This window comes from Cyprinodon variegatus, unplaced genomic scaffold, assembly GCF_000732505.1.
Source record: "Cyprinodon variegatus isolate N-32 unplaced genomic scaffold, C_variegatus-1.0 Scaffold158, whole genome shotgun sequence".
Classification (NCBI taxonomy): Eukaryota; Metazoa; Chordata; class Actinopteri; order Cyprinodontiformes; family Cyprinodontidae; genus Cyprinodon; species Cyprinodon variegatus.
In genome coordinates, this window is record NW_015150611.1 from 1104474 (window position 1) to 1125004 (window position 20531).

Consider the following 20531-nt stretch of genomic DNA (forward strand, 5'->3'; position numbering starts at 1 on the left):
TTGGCACTCCATTTCGGGTGTGCATATGTTTACATGTTGTGTCCGAGGTTGGTTAAATCACTGTATGAGGATGTAATTGTGTGAAAAGTTTTATGTTTTAAGGGCTTTTGGAATATTTGCTCGTGTTTGTCTCTCTGGTGGGATTTCTTTGTATATGTCTGTGTGAGCTGAGTGTGTGAGTGTGTGTGTGTGAGAATATAAATGAAGATTATCTTGATTCACAAATGCCATTCAGTACATTCTAAATAATAAACATCCAAACCTTTATTGTTGAATTATTGACCCATTTTCTTGTCTTATTTGAGGTTTGAGGGGAATCATTTCCTGTCCTCTTGTCCTAGGAATACTATTGACTATAAACTGAGTTTGCTTGTATCATATCCCCCTATTGAGCATATTGTCGTCAACAGTTGGCTGTGGTTGGTGACAACTCCTTCCACGCCCTTTCAGTCTTCTCTGCTTATCGTTATGTTCCACAGAGGCAGCCTGGGCATCAGGTGTTGCTGATAAACTGTTGCTATGGCCGCCTTCAGAGCAGATATTTAAAGCGAAACTAGACTGCTTCACACAGGAAGGAGAAATCCAAACTAACTGCTCTCAAATGCGCAACTCGAAATATTGATCTTTCTTGAATTTTCGCTGGTCTGTTTATTTTTTTCCCTTTATTTGCAACTTACTGATATTTACTGATGATTTTATAGAGGGATTCCCACATTATTGCCCCCTCTACTGCTTACAATTTACAGATCCTAGAGATCTGTTGTGGTTGTGAAAAGCATCAAAACCTAAAATTATATTTACCAAAATTTTATAATTCTACACCAATATTCAAAGCCAGATGTTTCCAAACAGGATGTTGCTGATGAGCTACTCATGCTGTACCTAGTAAAGAATGAGTTCCTAGTTTGATTCATGGTATTCTCATTAAGTTAAATTTAAAAAGAATCTCTAGCTTTTTACATCTATTATGTTATTATTACCAATCTGGCATTCAGACATTTAGCACAAGGAATAATAAAATTATAACATATGTACATACAATTGAAACGAATCGCTTATTTTCTTGCTGTTTGGTTTTCAAACAAAAAAACATTTCTAGTTTTAGGTCAGTAAGAATTACTGAAACAAATTCCATTAGTTAACTCCTAAAATCACTAGATGGATATTTTGTAAAATCAGCAGTATATTACTTATTTGAAATAAAAAGCTCAGATAATCATTTAATGCCTATTAAGGCTTCTAAAAAGACAAGATGCTGTGTAATAACATTTCTTGGTATCCTATACAATGACAGCTTTTTTTCTCCTATGATGTCAATCTATAAGCTGACTGACTCATAAAGCTACATTAAATTTACAAAATAAAGAGTTTTCCATGAAAATTAAAACTCAGAAAAAAGCAAGCATGAGTAGACTTATCATCTTAGTGTCAAATTAAAGGTGTATTCCACTCCTATGAACAAAGATTTCATTAATCAAACTATTTTCAAACTATATTCTATTGTAAGTTGATTTGACGATAATTAAAATCAGGTATTTTAAATTTAGAGTCGGATGTAACTTTTTTCCCTTGTTTGCCTGTTGTGAAAAATTTGGGAGAAGTACTGGCAAAGCTAAATTAATCTGAGAAATAGTGGATAGATTATCTAGTGTTCTATATGTCTTTAATTTTAATAGAAAAAGGGTTGCAACGTTGCTGTTGGATACTTAATATGTTTATATACGAAATACAAAAAACATGTTTGATTGTTTTGGGGATTATTTACAATATCTTATTCTTATTGGTTTGGACAATCAGTCCATGCTTCAGGTCTTTTATTTTGAAATCCAGTCACAGCCTTAGGAATTACTTTTCTGTTTTCACTGGAGGCGTTTCCCCGCCCCTTTTCTAAACTCTGTAACTTTTTTTTATCAATGATTTACTGGGTCAGACTCTACCTGCTGACCTTCCCTCATGTTTTAAAAACAAAAAGCGTGTCTGAGGTGCCTCAGCCTGCTGCAGTCCTGGCAGAGCTCTGTTTTCACTCTCCTCCAGAGTCCTAAACCAGCAGCAGAGGGTCATCTCACTTCACATCTTCTGCAATCCAGGTAGGCAAACTAAAAGGTGCAATTTCTAATAGACGGAGTCTTTTCATTTCATTCTCACATGACAATTATGTTTTTGGGACAACAAGATAAACTAACATTAAATTAGTATAATACAATAAAACTTTTGTTAGTTTATGCCTGTATGTTATCTGTACTTTTTGCATTTTTGTAATAGCATATCCTCTCCTAATTCTTTTATATATTAAAACCATTTCTAGTATTTACAGTGTTACACATTTTTCATTTTTATTCACCTAAGACATGCTTATCACACTTTTGTTTATACATTATTATTAGGGTTGATGGTTTTCTTTACAATGCTTTAGCATTACAGACCCTGCTTTATTTCCTTACATATCTTACAAGAAGTTTGTAATACTCCTATTGTTTCGTTTTTTCAACTAGATGTTCCATTAGATACTTTTTTGTGAGGGGAGATGATTGGTTTGCCAGAGTTTATCTGTGGAGGATTAAAAGAGTGTAATCAGAGCAAAGAATCAATATCTCCATAACATAGCATAACCTCATTACATTGTGCTTTTATTTTTATATTTATTTCACGTATGCACAGTTTATAAGCTTTTTAGGTGACTTGCATTTAAAGCTATGTATTGTGCATGCTTCCAATAGATTTTATCATTTATGTTTGTAATCTGCAAGGTTACAAAGGTCCAGACTGAAGGTAATCATTAACTCCCACTGCCTCCCTAAGATGGCAGTCACATCTTCGGATGACTTCCTCATAACATGTAAACAAATTCTGTTATTAGAAGCAACACTGGTTTCATTAGGTCAAGCTCATCTTTCTTTATTTACATTATTATCGACTGGCAAGAACACCGTGTACCATGCCTCCATGTAGTTGGAGGTATTTGCTGAGCCTCTGTTGAGGGGGCTTCTGAAACAGAGCCAAATAGATTTGACTTTGCTTCACTGGCCCCTGCCACCTTCATTGTTTTGCTTTGGCAGCAAAGTAAGGCTTAGTGAGCAGATATTTATAGTACTGTGTAAAGGTATTTGCTTCCTCACAGATTTCTTCTGTTTTTGCCTTTTTTAAATGTAAGACCCAAATGTTAAAGCTCATAAAATCAACTCTATTATCAGGCAAGATAGCCTGAGTAAATAGAAAAAAAGCTTTCATTTACAATACAACCTAACCTCTCCTAAACTGTAAATATATATAATAAAGTATACATTTAATAGCTTAGTGGGGTTTCTCCCCAGCCTTTTTATTGCTTATCTGTAAAATCAAGAAATCCTTAAATTAGAACCACTCTGATAACCCTAAGTGGCTACATCTCAAAAACTAAAACCTTGTAACTCTTATTTATTTTAAGTCCTGAAAAGTCATTTAGAGCTGAAAAGGATTCAAATGATCTCTGTCTGAGCTTTGGTACTTAAATGTGAACAAAATTAGAAAAACACGGGTGATTCTTCTCAGGGGTTGTGGGGCCTACAGGAAATGCTTCAAAGGGAGATTTAAAAAAAAAAAACTCTAAAATGGCTCCAACAAAAACAGAGGTCAAAGCTGCTCCACAAGGTGATTATAGAGAATCATTGATGGCGTCTTAAACATATAACCTCACACATCCTGCAGTTTTAAGGTTTATTGGGGGGGTTACTGGTTTAGGTAGATTATATTCCTTCATGTATTCATCCTTATATCTTCCTCATTGTCTTGTTTTGAAACTTCTCCAAAATATTCAATAGTAACAAGTAAGAACAGAGGAAATATTTTAATCTTATTGTTTTGCAGCTGTGTATTTTTGGATATAATGAGAATGCCCACAATGCTCCACAGATCATTGCTGATTTCTGTTCAGGATATCTTCTTTTAACTGTTGTCAGTCTCTAAAGGGAGTGAAAAAATGTTAAGCCTTGAAAAAAATCCATTGCTGCAGGTTAGAAAAAAAACATTATTTTAAAGTTCTGAAGGCATGATTCCTGATTAATCTTAATCAATAGCAGGCTGTGTTCCCATACTCTTTCATAAAATGAATGAAAGGACATTTTCTTCTTTTTAACAGCAGCTGTGTAGTATGATCTCCCTTTAGGCTTTAGAGCACATGGCTGACAGAAACAGAGCCATGTTTCCTATCCTGGAGGTAAAGGCGGTAAGAGGAAGGCACAGATTAAAGTAGTTGGCGTGATCATGTGCTAGAGAAAAACTATTTTTTTTAACAGTTTGTCCCAGTAAGGTGATATGTTAATTTTATGATAGGGCAGGCTGTGGTTGTGTTGAAATGTGAAAACTTTTCCACTCAGGACGCGTTAACTCCACCTGAACTAACTACAAATACATAAAACAATCTGTTTAGGGGTTATTAATCATGGCATTTTCTTTTCCAATAAAAATGTTAATATTACATTTCTTACCCTCTGCTTGATGTAGCCCACAGTTTCCCCCAATTCCAATTCCCAGAATGCAAAGCTGGTAAAGTTCTGCAGAAGCTCTTCTAAAAATAAATGATGCACAGACCTGTTGCCCATATAGACATGGTAAAACTGCCCCCGTAACATGTTATTGACATTCCATATCCATACAGAGAAGAGGAATAATATGTCTTTGGTTTGAAGAAACAAAGAAATGGTATTCTCACCTAGACCATTTTGGTTATTACAGTTAAAATAAATATATCTGTGTTGATTTTAATACAGGGCTGCACAGTAGAGCAGTGGGTAGCACTGCTGTCCTACAGCAAGAAGCTTCCGGGATCAATCCCCCAGGTCTTTCCTCATGGAGTTTGAATGTTCTGCCTGTGCATACGAGGGTTCTCTCCGGGTACTCCGGCTTCCTACTACGGTCATGACTGTTAGGTTAATTGGCCTCTCTAAATTCGCCTTAGGTGTGAGTGTGTGTGAATTGTTGTTTGTCCTGTTTGTCTCTGTGATGCCCTGTGATGGACTGCCGACTTGTCCAGGGTGTACCCCGTCTCTCGCCCATAGACAGCTAGAGATCACCAGCACCCCTTGCGACCCCATCAGTGATAAGCATGACTGAAAATGGATGGATGGATTTTAATATATAGATTTAACCTAAAACATCAAGTTAGTCTTCATAGGCAACATCCTCTAAGAGAAATATATAATCAGCTCCAACCGATACAGTTTTATGACACAAAGAGAATGAAATTACAAATCTTACAGGTTGATTGTTGCTTTGATACAATGCAGTTAAATTCAGTTCTAAATGCCAACTGAACAGAAGTTATTAATGGTCCATTTAGTCATAATGCTTGTTTATCCATTGAAACAAAAGATCTAATTTCTTTAGAAAAGAACACAATGTTATAAACACATATCATATAATTGTTTTCGATTACATTGTTTATATGATAGAAACACTAAATGTCTTAGTTTTAAAGGGAACACATGTTTATGCAGAATATGATGCATTTTTGCTGTTTTACTCATTTCAGAGTAATACAAGAATAACAAGCTGAGCTGGTTAATTAGTCAGGCTGTTTGCTCAAGTAGCTATTCTGCCAACTTTTGTTTTATGTCTCAGTTTCCCATCTTCAGTTTTAAAACCCTGCTTGTTGAAAAAACAGTGATTGGTAGTGCTAGTGTTGACATTACAAATCACTGCCATGTAGTGGCATGGAAATCATAGATATCTGCGGGGAAGTAGCAATATTTCATCTCTAAGAAATTATCAAACTAATGGAAATTAAGTTTAATCAGTTAAATATACTCAATATTGACAAGGGAAGTTTATTACAACTTGTTACAGTGGATTGTTTGCAGCATTAGGTGGGGGAGGGGCAAGATAGAGATACACTTTGCTTAGATACATCTAGACACACTGGTCACACTTTTTTTAGCTCCTCATTAAAATTAGTTTAAACCTTTGGAACAAAACAGTGTGATATAATGTTTTTTTTTTTTTTTTTGCCATATCGAAACCAAAACATATTTTGGCAGAGCAGTTAATTTGCTGCAAAGTTTAATTACTTTTTATAGTACAGTCATATATTTTCAGGTTGGCATATTTCTGATTTGTATTGATAACCTTTAATAGTTCGCTCAGAAAGCAGGTACAGCTTTTAATGGAGGCAGTGGAATGTTGTTGAGCGACATCTCCCTGACTTTTTAGAGGAAAATCTCAATCTAGATAGATATTGAGATGAGACTGCAACCAGTGGCCATTTTATATCTCCTGTCCTTGGTACTCTATCTAAAGAAATGTTTTTTTGTTTTTTGGTTTTTTTTTACAATTGTTTCTGGTGTTCTTGTAGTTTGGACATCAAAACCACTGGAAATTTGTGACAATATTAAATGGAACAGTGACCAACTCAGCCACAGTGGCCAGCTTCAGACACTCACAACCGTCCCACAGCAGCGTGTGACCAATCTGGTGCCCAGCAGGGGAACAAATTAGACTGTTACTGTTGAATATCGCAATATTTAGTGAACAGATGAATAAACTGTTAATTTGCATATTTATTTGGTTAATTTTTAAAGTTTCAAATCATCTAATAAAATTAAATATATAGGAGTAAAAATAATAAGCTGATTTGGGATTTAGAGAGTCTTCATGGGAGCAACCAGCATACTTAACTCTGCTGCTCCACCACAATGTGCATATTTATTTTGTTAATTTTCAAATTTTCAAATCATCTAATAAAATAAAATATATAGGAGTAAACATAATAAGCTGATTTGGGATTTAGAGAGTCTTCATGGGAGCTACCAGCATACTGAACTCTGCCTCTCCACCACATCTCAGTGTAGCATCCTCTAAGGGAAACAAAACACTTTTCCAGTGTACTGTGATTTATTGCCATGAAGTGGTGTTGCCACATAGAAGTAAGTCATGTTTCATCATTCAAGAATTACATAAACTGTCAGTAGTTTCCTGGTAGTTTTACATAATCACATCTAACAAAAAAAGCCTCATTCTTCTGTAATTAGAGTTGAATCCTCTAAATTATGTTCTAGAAAAAGAATTCCAGTATCCCAGTATAAACACTGAAATAAAGAATCCCCATGCTGATCTAGTGTACAATGTCCCTGATTGTCTTTCTGTTGGTCCACCATATCATTCCTGGGAAACAAGAACTTCCAGTCCATCTGGATCCCTAGGCTGTGACACAGGAGTCAGCTGCTCATCATACACACAAAACACACTCAGTCAGCCTGGGATATAAGGGCAACAGGTTCATCTAGAGCTCAGGAAAGAACAAAAGAAGAAACCGTGGAAGGCATGTTTGAATCCTGAAGCCGTCTTGTCATCCCACAGGTTTGGTTAAACTCTGGTGCTCCAGGATCAGGAACACATCAGCCATGGCACACTGTAATGTGAGTGTTATAATGTGCTTGCTTTTATCTCTATTTCAACCAATAGGTTGTTAGAGTGTGAGGCATCATTTTTCATGCTGCTGTCTTTTCCATATGTCTTGATGTCAGTCTGTTTTTTAGATCAACATTTTAGAGGTCTAAACTATCCTTTGGTTGTATTGATGATTATTTTTAGATATAGTGTGCAATTAAAGAAATGTTTAATAAAAAATAAACACAAGCTAATTAAAGCAATGATGGAACTTTTCTCTGATAATAGGATTAGAAAGAAGTTATATGACTCAAAATTTTGTGTTTTATTTGCATTTCTAATTTTTAGAACAGAAATGTGTTTTTTTAACATTGTCAATCAAGTCTGTGTTAGTTTCACTCTGCACCATCTGAGTGTTGAAAAGCCCTTTGGTGTTTGCCAAACGAAACAAAGGGAAGAAAGAGATCATATTCTTTCCCTTTATTCATATTACACAAGGCTTTCGAATTGTTAACCTTTTTTGTGCTCATTTAGTTGATATTTCAGTGTCCTTCATGCTTTTATATTGAACTGGTTTACTGTGATGTGGATAACAAACACCATCATGCAAAGTGCCAAAAAAAGACTGAAGTATTTTAGTAATTTCATTTTATGGTTAATGTTTTTTTTTATTATTATTATTATTTTTTTTATTGTTAGCTGTCCTTATGTGTTTTTCTGCTTTGTTTTTTTCTGTCTCTCCAGTTGCGGTCAGCATCCTCCGCCTCTCACGACGATGTCAACTTGGGACCTTCAGCAAACCCACAGTCAGTAGCTCTGCTCTCACTAAACTGAGTTTAAATTTCAATGGATTCATTGTTTTTGGGATGAAGGTTTTTTCAGACCCCATATCAAACCTCAGGCTGGAAACAAATACTATCACTAAAGCAGCTATTTTATTACTGAACATATTTTATATGCAAACATATCACGTGTTGCAAAATGGTTACCATACCAAAGATAGCAGGGGAGCAACGACTTTCTCATCCCCCCACTTGCCTCAAAAACGTCTTGTTTAGCAGTGATTTTTGTCCAATCGATGCAGAGTTTCTATGGTAACCAACTGTAATACCAACCAACAGGTGGAAGTCTACATTAATATTATTTCTTATTAGGTTTTATCTTAGATATGTACTGCAGCTTCAGGTGTAATATCAACGTAGACTCATTTCTTTTTGGTCTCTACAGAATATATTTCCCTGCACAGATTCTACCTGCAGTTTGTTTAAAGCAAAAAACACAGCAGTGTCTGAGGTGCAGGTTTTACAATTCTTAAATAATCTCCAGTTCATTCATATTAGTTCAAAGCCCTGTCCAACTATCTGTTGTGCCTTACAACCTTTTTTTTTTCAAGGAATCTGCATTCTATGCATCCTCAATCGGTCCCTTTTATGGATGCCTATCTATCTACCTGCCTGTTATTCTCCTTTTTTTCCCCTATCACCATCTATAACCAACAAAAAACAACAGTTATTTTATATAATTTCAATAATATTATAATATATATAAGATTAAAATAATATTATAATATATATTATATTAAAATATATATTATAATAATTATATTTTTTGTAAAACAGTTTGAACTCCCTTATTTTGGGGGTTGTCCTCTCACAATCTGCTCCTCCGAGCTTCCTCTCAATTTCTGTTTGTTGAAAGATGCTATTTAAATTTTCTCAATTCAATTCAAATAGAAAATACTTTATTAATCCCAAACTGAAATTAAACATTGCAGTGACTCATGAGTTATTTTTTGAACAGGTGATTTGGGTGTTGATAGCTGTGGGCAGGAACATTTCTGATCTGAATAAATCGGTCTTTTTTTCCATCTCTTTCATTTTTCTTTTTTGCTGCTTATCCGATCCAGTTGAGATTTTCACTTCCAGATCCATAAAGTAGTTTTCAGTGCAAAGAAAAGTTTTTTTTCTTCAGAAATAAATGCAGCAAAACAGATCAAAATCTTGATCCCTATTAGCAGATTTAAAGTAGTGTATAAAGTTCCTTATAGAATAAAGTGATTTTTTTTATCCTCATAGAAATTTTCTTCTTCCTCGTGAGTCAAAAAATATTTTTTTTAAGCAACCATCAAACTTCTTTATGTAATATTTAACAAGCTGTAGAGGAAAGGTTGTGGAGATTTAATTCTAAAGATTAACATTTAACAAAGTTAATCTCCTCTGGTTGCATTCATATAACCCTGGGCTTCTCCATGACCTCAGGAATCTTTACTCACCTTGCCCTTGGTTTGTTTGCTGGCCACTCCTAGGAAGAGTTACTCATCTCAGTCTGAGTGTGGAAAATCTGTAAAGAAAGTGATTTGGAATTTTTTGCAGTCAATTCTTGACTGATAACCTCATACCTTTTTTTGTTTTGTTACAATACTATGTTTGGAGGATAATAAACATTCAATAAACATGTAGGTTTAAGCTCAGAGCGTATTAGTGTTCTTTGATGGCTGCTGTAATATATGATTCTAATTGTAATCCTGATTCTAATTAGTTCTAGACCGATACATCTATACGTTTTGTTTTATAATACTTTTTATAATATCTTTTCCTTTATGAGTATTAATAGATTCATGCATGCTTGCGCTGATTCCTTTGTGCATTCGCCAGCTATGCCTTGATGTCACGAAAAGCCCATGCATTTCACCTCCCATCATTTCCTTTTCAAGGTTAATATGTTTTATTTGTTAAAACCTTTTTATTTTTGTTTAAATTTAGATTTTCTGTAAAATTTGCTATCATTGTGTCATTTTTAAACATGTAAATGAAGGAAAAGAAAGCTACATCGGCTTCAAGCATCAGCTGCAAAAATCAGCAGCAAATAATGTGGATTGTTTAGACAGATATTAAATCAGTATCGGCTTTCGTTCTTAGTAAAAACTTGAATCATTTCATCTCTAATTCTTACAATATCAGATAGGTTTCTGTATATCTTCAACTTAGCTCCCACAAGTTTGCAAACTTTAGTTTCTCAGAAAAACTGAATCAGTTTCTCTTAATGAATAAATGTTAGTTATTGCTGTCTGAGGAGAAAGTCTTCTGATAAAACATATATATTTGCCTTTTTACCTGTTTGATTTTCACTTTTGCAAACAAATTAAGGTCATATTATTGTGCAAAAGTTCATAAACATATTTAACACTCTACTTTTCTGCTTTTTTAGCGCCAGACCAACTGACTTTGACTTCTTGGCCGTCATCGGAAAAGGAACCTTTGGAAAGGTAACACTAAAAAGTGACTTATTTATATCTTTAATGTTGGATGCATCTACTGGGCTTGACTTTTTGTTCACCTGCCTGAACCTAAAGAAATAAAAGGCCATGCTGCAGGCATCATTTATTGCTCTGGTAGATTAAGATATTTTATAGTTATATGATTTACTTGAAAGCTCAGATTCCACTCTGACCTTGTAAGATAGAAGAGCATAAGAAAAACATTTAGTAAAATAATCACCACCTTCTCATTACTCATTCTACTTTATTTAAAGGCTGTTTAAAGGCTGTTTTTGTTTTTGTTCTTTTACTTATCAATGCTTATGACCTGCTCCATCACACCAAACTGTCACTCATAAATAATTGCAGCCTTGGAACAGATCACATTTTTTAAGTTTCACCTTCTTTCAGTGTTAAACTTGAAATACCTGCTACAGGTCACAAAAAAACAGTTTTTCTTCGTGTTCCTTCTTAGCATCAATTGCTGATGGAAAATTTCTTGCACCTGGTAAAAACCATGATGATTTTCTCTTGTTCTTCTATATGAATATTGTATATTAAGAATAGTCCTCATGAATGTTATTATTAATTACAGTAAGTTATTTTCTAAAAATGACTGATTTCTCCTTTTGACATGGGTATCCATTCTCCAGTCAAACTTTTTATTCTGTAAAGTTTCCAAATTTCCTGTAAACCTTTCCTTTATATCTTTGCTGACAGAAGTAGAGAAGCATTTAAAGATCTCTAAATCCTCTGTGGACTTTATTCTCAGCTGTTTCTATCGGCAACAGCCCTTTTCTGTCTGAGTTGATGTTTAAAAAGAGTGTTGCAACCACTTTTTGGAATAACACAGCTTGACCCATTTGTCCTTTAAACTCCTCTGCTAAGCCTGCATTTTTATCCTTTATTGGATCTTCTTCCATGCTACTTTCTCAACTCCTTTTTCCATTAATCAAATCAAATGTGGTTCTTTTTCTCAGCAGACAAATAAATTCAAAGTTTGTCCTCCTTCCCTGCAAAAGCTTTGATGACCGGTTCATTTCTTCTTCATTTTTTTGTCAATTTTTTTATAAACCCTTTTCTTTGTAATCTAATGTTCTCTTATTGTGCATCAAATAGATCAAGCCTTTTTTACAACTCAGATCTTTGAATTTGAACACTTTGAGGTCACTCAGGTTATCCTATCCATTACCAAAGAGCAACCAACTCTAGTGCTAGATGCAATGCAAAACATTGCATCTAGCACTTCATTTTTAATGCTTCAGCACTTGGGAAAAAAGCAAGTTTTAAGAATTATTTGATAAATTGCTTTTATTTTTGTGGTTTAATTACCTTGTTTAGTTGGAATCAATTAGGCCAGTTCACAATAACCCATAGAACATTAAATCAGCTATTTCTTTGAGCTCCTTTCTTATCCTACAAATAATGATACATTTTAATGTGACATTTTTTTATCTCTGTGTGTCAGTCCTACTAACATTTCCCAGCATTGCCCGTTCCCAAAGATCGCCTGTCTGTGTTTTGTGATGAAATGTCCTGGCAGCGGTGTGTCGAGATGCTGGTGCAGGATATTTACAAAACAAACCACTAATAAGCCAACCATCATGCAGGTCCTGCTTGCAAAGCTGAAAGCCGACAGCAAGTTCTACGCAGTGAAAGTGCTGCAGAAAAAGATCATCCTGAAGAAAAAAGAGGTAATTTGTTCATTTTTATTGCTCCTGTTTGCATATTTTACTAATGAAAAGGGAAAATCCGTTTTTTTCCAAACAGATCATCTGTTAAAACATCTTTTTATGAATTCAATGTCAAAAGTCCAAATGGTTTCCAATTAAATATATCTCAGCATAAAGCTTCGAACTGTAACTAAGTTAGGCAATTTTCCTCCATGATTTTATTCTAAGTGCAGTATAGAGCAAAATTAAATAATAAATAATAAAAAAAAAAAAAAAAAAGCACTCTCTTACTGTGGGTGAGTAAGTATTTCTGAGCATTACTAGTAAACAGTGATCTGACCCAATAAGACCTCATCTGTATCTTATCTACTTTGCAGCCTGTTCTGTGCAAAGGACACATTTTATAGCTCACAGAAAATAAACAGTGACACTTCAGTGTTTGTTGAACAACATGATGAGAATATCCGAAGAAGAAGAACCACATCCTCCTCTCCTTCATAGTGCTCTGTTTTGCTTAGGTTAAATGATACACTGTATATGGAAAAATATTTGGTTATTTTTATTATTGTCTCAAGGCTTATGTTTCTGAGAAATGTCTATTTTTTTAGCATTTCTATTCAAAAAGCTACTTTTTTCCTCTTTGTTTTGTGTACCTCCCAGTACCGTTTTGCCTGTCTTAGTTTAGTCAAATCAAAGAATCCAAAAATGTTTAAATCAGTTTGTTACATTTGGATTTACTCAAATCCATTGGCTTATCAAAAAGCTTAAATTCAAAAATGTATTGAATTTTTTGTTAAAAGTTTAGTTTAATTCACTTATAAGGGCGCCAGTTCATAAAAAATTTAACTTCATGACCAAAGAATCACTAATATGATCATTCAGTTTGTTAGACATTAAATCCACTGCAGCTTTTAATCTGATACACTACAGTTGGATTTAACTGATTATTGAATGTCAAGAAGTCAACCCTCTAAAAAAGCCCAGCCAATTGCATTGAGTCTCAGACTTCACAGTAAACCTGAGCAAGCACGTGATAACAGTGGAGGAGAAAAACTCCCTCTTCACAGAAAGAATATGATAAAGGAAAAGACTGATGACTGTATTTTCTTTTTACGCTGAAACGCAGAAATGAACCATGTCATAAATACAGAACATAAAGCGTCAACAGCTTTATAAGGTGCAGGTCATGTTTTGAAAACTAGCCTCATACGCTAGCTGACGTTATCTGCCCTTGATATCTTACTGTCCTGTGTTTTACTCTGGCAGCAGATGATATTCACTGTGTTTCTCTTTTTCAGCAAAAGAACATCATGGCTGAGAGAAACGTCCTCCTGAAGAGCCTGAAACACCCGTTTCTGGTTCGGCTCCACTACTCCTTCCAGACTGCAGAGAAACTCTACTTTGTGCTTGACTATGTAAACGGAGGAGAGGTACATGTTTTACAAGCAAATACAAAAAGATAACAGCATTTCTTTTATTCTTACTCTAAACTCACTAAAACTTGTACAGAGACTGAGTCATGTATCCTAGACACGATTTAAAAAAAAAAAATTAAGACTTTAAATGAGAATTTGTCAATATTCTTTTTTTAAAGTATCATTTTTCTTTCATTAGTACCTTGATATTTTTCCTTTTGCTTATTTTTAATACCAAACTTTATTATTTGACTGTCTCTACTCAATGTAAGGCTTTTATGGAATAATTCAGACTGAACCTTTTACTTCCTCTGCAGCTCTTCTTCCACCTCCAGAGGGAGAGGTGTTTCTCGGAGCCCAGGGCGAGGTTCTACACAGCTGAAGTTGCAAGTGCTGTTGGCTACCTTCACTCTCTTAACATTGTCTACAGGTCAGATATGTTAGACATGTTGGATTTGTTGAATGTACATATAATCAGTTGATATTCATCCCTTTTGTTTTTGTATCTGTATCTGACAGAGACTTAAAACCAGAGAATATTCTTTTGGACTCTCAGGTAGGCCACTAAAAAAAAATTTTGTCGGTTAAATTTTGAATTCAGTGCAGTTTTGGATCGGCTGTGTCTTATTTCTGCAGGGTCATGTGGTGCTAACAGATTTCGGGTTGTGCAAAGAGGGCGTAGAGCCAGAGGGAACAACCTCCACTTTCTGTGGCACACCAGAAGTGAGTGGCAAGTACATACATACCATGGAGTTATCATTTTACGTTAGAGGATTAATTTAACAAAGCTTCTCCATTTAAAGACAATGAAAATGATGTAATGGTGGTAAATTCTTCATCCTTCATAAGTTGTCTTTATTTGTAAATGGATTTCTGCTCTTTGTCTGAAGTATTTGGCCCCTGAGATTCTGCGTAAGGAGCCGTATGACAGGACAGTAGACTGGTGGTGTCTGGGAGCAGTTCTATATGAGATGATCTATAGCCTGGTATGTATGTTTGAGAGTTTTTGGTTAATCCTTTTGATTATTTTCTGCTTCACATATTTAAATTTTAAACAATTCTTCAAAATTCCATCTCTTAATTCATTGTTTTCATTCACAGCATACAAACATTTTATTAGGGACACAACAAGCTAGTTCTTGGCTCTCTGTTTTTAATTAAGGATGTATTATTTGTATTTCTTAATAATTGAAGGTCTCCTTTCACTTTAGCCTCCTTTCTATAGTCGGGACGTTGGTGAAATGTATGACGGGATCCTCCATAAGCCGCTGCCACTCCATCCAGGGAAGTCGGAGGTTGTTTGCTCCCTGCTGATTGGTCTACTGCAGAAAGACCCACACAGACGCCTTGGGGCCATTGCTGACTTTGTGAGTTTAAGTACTGAAAATTCAACACACAATAAATATGTTTTTTAAAGAATAAAGACCAGCAGTAATAGAGTTGACATAGCTGAAGAGGCCACTGCTGGAAAGAAAAATGTAAAAATTACTTTTAATGCAATATCTGATCAGCGATTAAATTTAAATAAAGACAGATAACCATAGTAAATTAACAAAATCTAACAAGTCTTCCACTAACTATCTTCCTCTCCTTTACTTGCAGTTAGAAATAAAGAACCATCCCTTTTTTGCTCCAATCAACTGGGACGACCTTTATCATAAGAGAATCACTCCTCCTTACAACCCCAATGTGGTAGGTTCTGTTTGGCTGTCTCTCTGTAAACAGCTTAATTACAGCTTAATAAATATCTTTTTTTGAACTTTGACAAGTTAGGTTTTTTTCTCTGTGTTGTTTCTTCAATCTGACTCCTAATATCAAATATCTTATCAATGATTCCCCTGATATTTAAACAACACAGGTCCTTCCACACTCAGTGGAAGCAATGTAGAAATGTTATGTAGGTGGTTGACCACAAGATGGCTGTATTTGCACATGATTATGATGCCAGTTCAATTTAATTAAAAAATACTTTATTAATAACAAAGGCAAATTAAATAAATAATTACATTACCTATTTACATTAATTAAATAATGTTAAAAGAAATAATAAAATGATAATAACAACAACAATAATAAGACGTGATAAAAGCAATGTTAATATTTTGCTTTAATTCAATAACGTCGCTATGACAGGATTCTGCACCAATATCTCTTGGTTATTATGCTTATAGAGGGAATACGTTTCTTTTCAAAATGTTTTAGTCAACTGCTTTTTTGTCAAACAGAAATTAGGCGATTTATTAAATAAGTTATTGATTTCAATTTTGTCTATTTTTGCAAGGTTCCTGGTTTGTTTGAGGATTTTCTTTCTCAAACCATAGCCCGTATATTTATTTTTTTCACTTTGGTAATACTTTACCAGTATTACATTTTATTTGTTGATCTGCAAAACTTAGATCTGCAATGATAAGTGGAATCTTTTGTTTTAAAAAATGATACACTTTGTTTTCAGAAAATTACAATGGATAAAAATTTGGATGAGTAAGCAGTTGATGATCAGTAACAAATAATCTGTCTTTCAGAGAGGCCCAGCTGATACCCAGCACATTGATCCAGAGTTCACCAGGGAAATGGTTCCCAGCTCGGTCAGTCGGACCCCTGAGTTTAATGCCAGTACCAGCTCAAACAACGCTTTCAATGGTTTCTCCTTCGTCGGCACAGAAGACAGTTTCCTGTGAGACAAAACGTCTCAAATTGTCAGTGATAACAGTGAAAAGTAAAGGTCTAATAAAATGAGACTGCTGTCCTTCTGCGTTTTCATCCCAGAAATGTAACAGAATCCCGGATGGAATAGCTCAGACATAAATATATCCAGGAAATGAAAATGTTCAAAGTCTGTTGATAACAAATTATATGTTGTTAATTTCATTGGAAGAAACATAAAGATCACCTGAGGCTGGATGTAGATTAATGATATGAATTTTTTTTTTTTTTACATATTTAGTTGTTATGGTTAAAACTAAGGCACAGTGTTTCTTTAGGTACATCCAATAGCTCTGATTGGATATAAAGACAAACCTATTAATAGATAGTATAAAACAAACAATATATGAGGATCAAATAAGACATTATATTGTCTAAAAGCTTCAACTCTGCAGTGTTTTAGTTTTTTTCTTTTGTTCTTATTTGTATATTTTACACCCCTATGCTGGGGTGACTGTTGGGCTGAATGTATTTTTTTTTTTTATTATCTTCTTTTTATATTTTTTGTAAATTGAATGATTTTTCTATGGGTAAATGGGTTAATTGCACAGTTGAACAAAGGTAAAAATCATGCACAGCATCAGTTTGCTTCAGTTTGTTCGGGTTTGGCTCAAATTACTCTATAAAACAAAGATGTGAATGATGTTTTATTTGAAAATAAATCAGTTTTTTTGTCTTTAATGCCTAAAAACCCCTGTTTGGAAAAAAAAAAAAATCTAAAAGTTTTCCACATTGTTAATGATGTGCATTGATAGTAGTAAACAGAGGGTCATGACGGCAGTGAGCTTGCCTGTTCACAGGCTCAAATATGTAAAATAATTTGCAAACGAGGTACTGATGTTAAAACACTCTTTATAAAGCAGTCACCACACCGTCAAGGTTATCATGAAGCTGATATTCAGATATTGTAACACCTGGGAAATCTCTGCACATGTCATGTTGATATAACATCACTGTAGCCATCTGTAAATGTACAGTAACTGTCTTTTAAAATAATTATGTAAAGTTTTAAAATAATTATATCAATGCAAGCTGTGGAATGCTATTGCTGTAACTGTTTTAGTGATGATTGGTGCTAGGTTTTGGATATGATGTATTATACTTAGAAAAGAAAGTCTTGTTTGTACATATAAGATAAATATAAATGTATTTAAATTGACATTAATCAGGAGTTTTCTGTGAACCAATCATCACTGTAATTATCTCCTGGTTAGTTCAGTAAACATGGGGCAAAAATGTTGCATTGAACTTTAAATTATTTTTCTTGCGCTCTCACTTTCTCTCTCTCCTTTTATCTCCTTTTCTCTCTGTCTCTCTCTTTCTCTATTCCCTTCATTTTTATCCTCTCTTCCTTTCTCTCCTCCATTTCCGTGTCTGTTAGATTCATGACCTAAATAATTTTTAATAAAGCTAAAGAAAAAAAATAAATCATTACCTCTGTGTACCAAGGCAGTTCTTCCCCTGGGAGCAGAGAACCAGAAGCTCATAATGTTTGACCCAGACTTCAAGCGACAGATCAGTGTTTTCACAGCAAGCATTTATTTACTGCTTTGCGTACAGTGGCTCATCAGCTGTGGCAGGGTCGCTAGAAGCTCTGCAGAGGTGGAAACTCAGGTTAATGATTACGAAACTCAGGCAGGAAACGATAACGAGCATGTGTGTCACTAACCTGGTTAACAGTTCAGTCTGAGCCCAGACAAAGGACTGGAAGCCAGAAGGATTATTTCTCTAGAGCATGCAGCAGCCCCCCCTAGAGTCCCAGGAGTGAAGCATAGCAGACTGACGAGCGGAAGCTAGCAGATGCAGAAAAGCAGAAGTATCCGGAGGGAGAAAGTCAGACTTGATGCAAGAGCATGTGTCCAGGCCAGAAGATCAGAGAGCCAAAGAGATAAAGAGGGAGAATCCACGAGACAGATCCAAGGTCGTAAGCAGGCAGAATCCAGGAAACAATCCTAAGACCGATCAGGCAAACACAGCAGAACACAGGCAAACAAAACTCAGAAATCCAGAGGCTTGTCAAGGTCATGTAATCAGAAACACACAGGTACACTAGAATACTGTCACACATGGCTCAAATAATCTGAAACTGATGGCTGGAAACAGGCAGCATAAATAAGAGCAGGAACAGGCTGAACAGATTAGAGCAGGTGAAAACTGGGTGAAGCTAAGCAGGTGGAAGGGATTAACTAATAATCCAGTCATCAGTGCCACAATCTTGACAGAACCTGATATTATTAACATGTGGATCATGCTACCAGTAGCAGGGCAAAACTGGTTCTGACTTTAAAGAGAACTGATTCTGTTACCATTGTTGGCCTTCAGGGTTTTTTTTTCTCTGTTCTACTTAAATTTAAGGTTAGTGGCATATGAAAAATCTCATTAAGAAAACACATTTAACTTACAGAGGTCACCCTTATTTTACCCTCAGAGTGCATTCTGTTAAATGGATGCTGTTGAGGTGTTTGTAGTGAGACTTCCCTGTAGATAACCTTAAAAATACAACATAAGCAAGCCTTTTCGGCAAGAATAAAAGGTGTGTAAAAGCACACAGGTGCACAGTTCAAATAAGCATTTTTTTTATCTTGGTTCGGACATATTACTATATTGAGAGAAACTAATAACATTTTTAAATCACAAAGGTATAAGAAGGTATGGATGGGTGGGTGGGTGGATGGATGGATGGATGGATGGAGATTATACAACAATAAAACAATTTAAAAACAGTCAGTGTTTTGGTTTAGGATAAAAAAAAAAAAAAAGCCTATGCAGATATTTTAAAACAGGTCTTCTGTCAATTTTGAGTTTTTTTATTTACACAAAATATCATTAAATGCACCATAAAAGCACAGCTTGCAACAACACTCTGGTTGGAGGGACTTTCCAGAAGGTTCCAGTTTGTATTAAGCAGCATATGGGACCGGCTATTTGCTGCAGGTAGCTAGATTTGGAAAAGTAGACTTAGAAGAAAATGAATGGAATAAGCTATGCATAAACAATTGTATTATCTAAATAAATGGAATATAAGACATCAAAAGTAAAAATGAGGTGATTTAGGATTTGCATATGTGGTTCCAAATGCTCTTAATATGTTTATTCATCTTTATGTATGCACTTGATATGTCCACCTAATATCAGCTAACATATAGGCAAGGAAAGGCAAATTTATTTTTATAGCACAATTCAGTACAAAGACAATGCAAAGTGCTTTACATGATTAAAATACAGGAAGATAAAACAGAATCAAAGCAAGTAGGAAAAAAATAAAAATAAATAAAATAAAATAAAAAATGCAGAAACAAAAAAGAATATTAAAAACAACAGATGTGTATTTTTTAACTATCTGCATCAGAGTTACACATCAGCAGTTGATTACTACATTGTATTTGTAATTATTAACCTCGGAAAACATATATTGTTGCCACTTCTGTTTTATTAATTTGCTGTTGGACCATGTTCATCTTACATTGTGTTATCTCTATATGATAATTTAGTAACAAAATAAAATCGGAAATTTAAAACAATCGTTACAAAATAGGCAAATCTTTTTTCTCTGCTCCATCAGTTTTAGCTTAGTTCTACGGCGTTTGATCTGAAAACTATGGAGCGGAAATATATTATCTGGCTTAAAATCATCTAAAAAGAAAGAGGCAAAAAAAAGGCCTTGAAATAAAATTAAAATGGAGTTTGTTTAAACTTAATGATTGTTTTAAAGTAGTTTCAGTTTTGTTGTCTTCAAAACAGTACTCAACTTGCAAATAATGTTATTTACAAGACTCGACAAATAAAACACCTTTTTGTGACTTTTAAAGCCTCTTATTTTCCAGGAACTTTGAAAAAGTTATTTTATTTTTACCCATAGCTTTAAAATTATCATTTAGGAGACACCCGTGTTGTTTCACTTAACTGGACAAACATTACACACCCACATTCAGTAGAATATGCCTTTCCTCTCTTTTCTATTGACATTTAATGTAAAACTACAGACTTAGAGCAAAACTGACACACTAACAACATGGCAATTCAGCACAGCACAAAGACACTAGACTTTCTCACAAACAGACCTCAGTTAGTCCGGGTCGGACAGAACACCTCTGATGTCATCACCCCAAGCCCAGGCTCTCCTCA

At 34.7% G+C, this 20531-nt stretch overlaps 1 protein-coding gene across 2 annotated transcripts; it reads left to right on the plus strand.

Annotated features, from left to right (window-relative positions):
* Positions 1-1961: 1961 nt before the first annotated feature.
* On the plus strand, positions 1962-17804 carry sgk2 (serum/glucocorticoid regulated kinase 2). Of its 2 annotated transcripts, XM_015377717.1 has the most exons (13): positions 1962-2087; positions 7330-7388; positions 8104-8165; positions 10567-10624; positions 12226-12309; positions 13587-13718; positions 14021-14133; positions 14223-14259; positions 14340-14426; positions 14594-14689; positions 14915-15070; positions 15306-15395; positions 16226-17804. In XM_015377717.1, exons 2-13 carry the CDS (start codon positions 7374-7376, stop codon positions 16379-16381), a joined length of 1086 nt encoding a protein of 361 aa, XP_015233203.1. In that variant the 5' UTR covers positions 1962-2087; positions 7330-7373; the 3' UTR covers positions 16382-17804. The 2 variants fall into 2 exon arrangements, with proteins under 2 accessions (XP_015233203.1, XP_015233202.1); XM_015377716.1 differs by lacking the exon at positions 1962-2087 and having other exon boundaries at positions 7200-7388.
* Positions 17805-20531: the final 2727 nt, after the last annotated feature.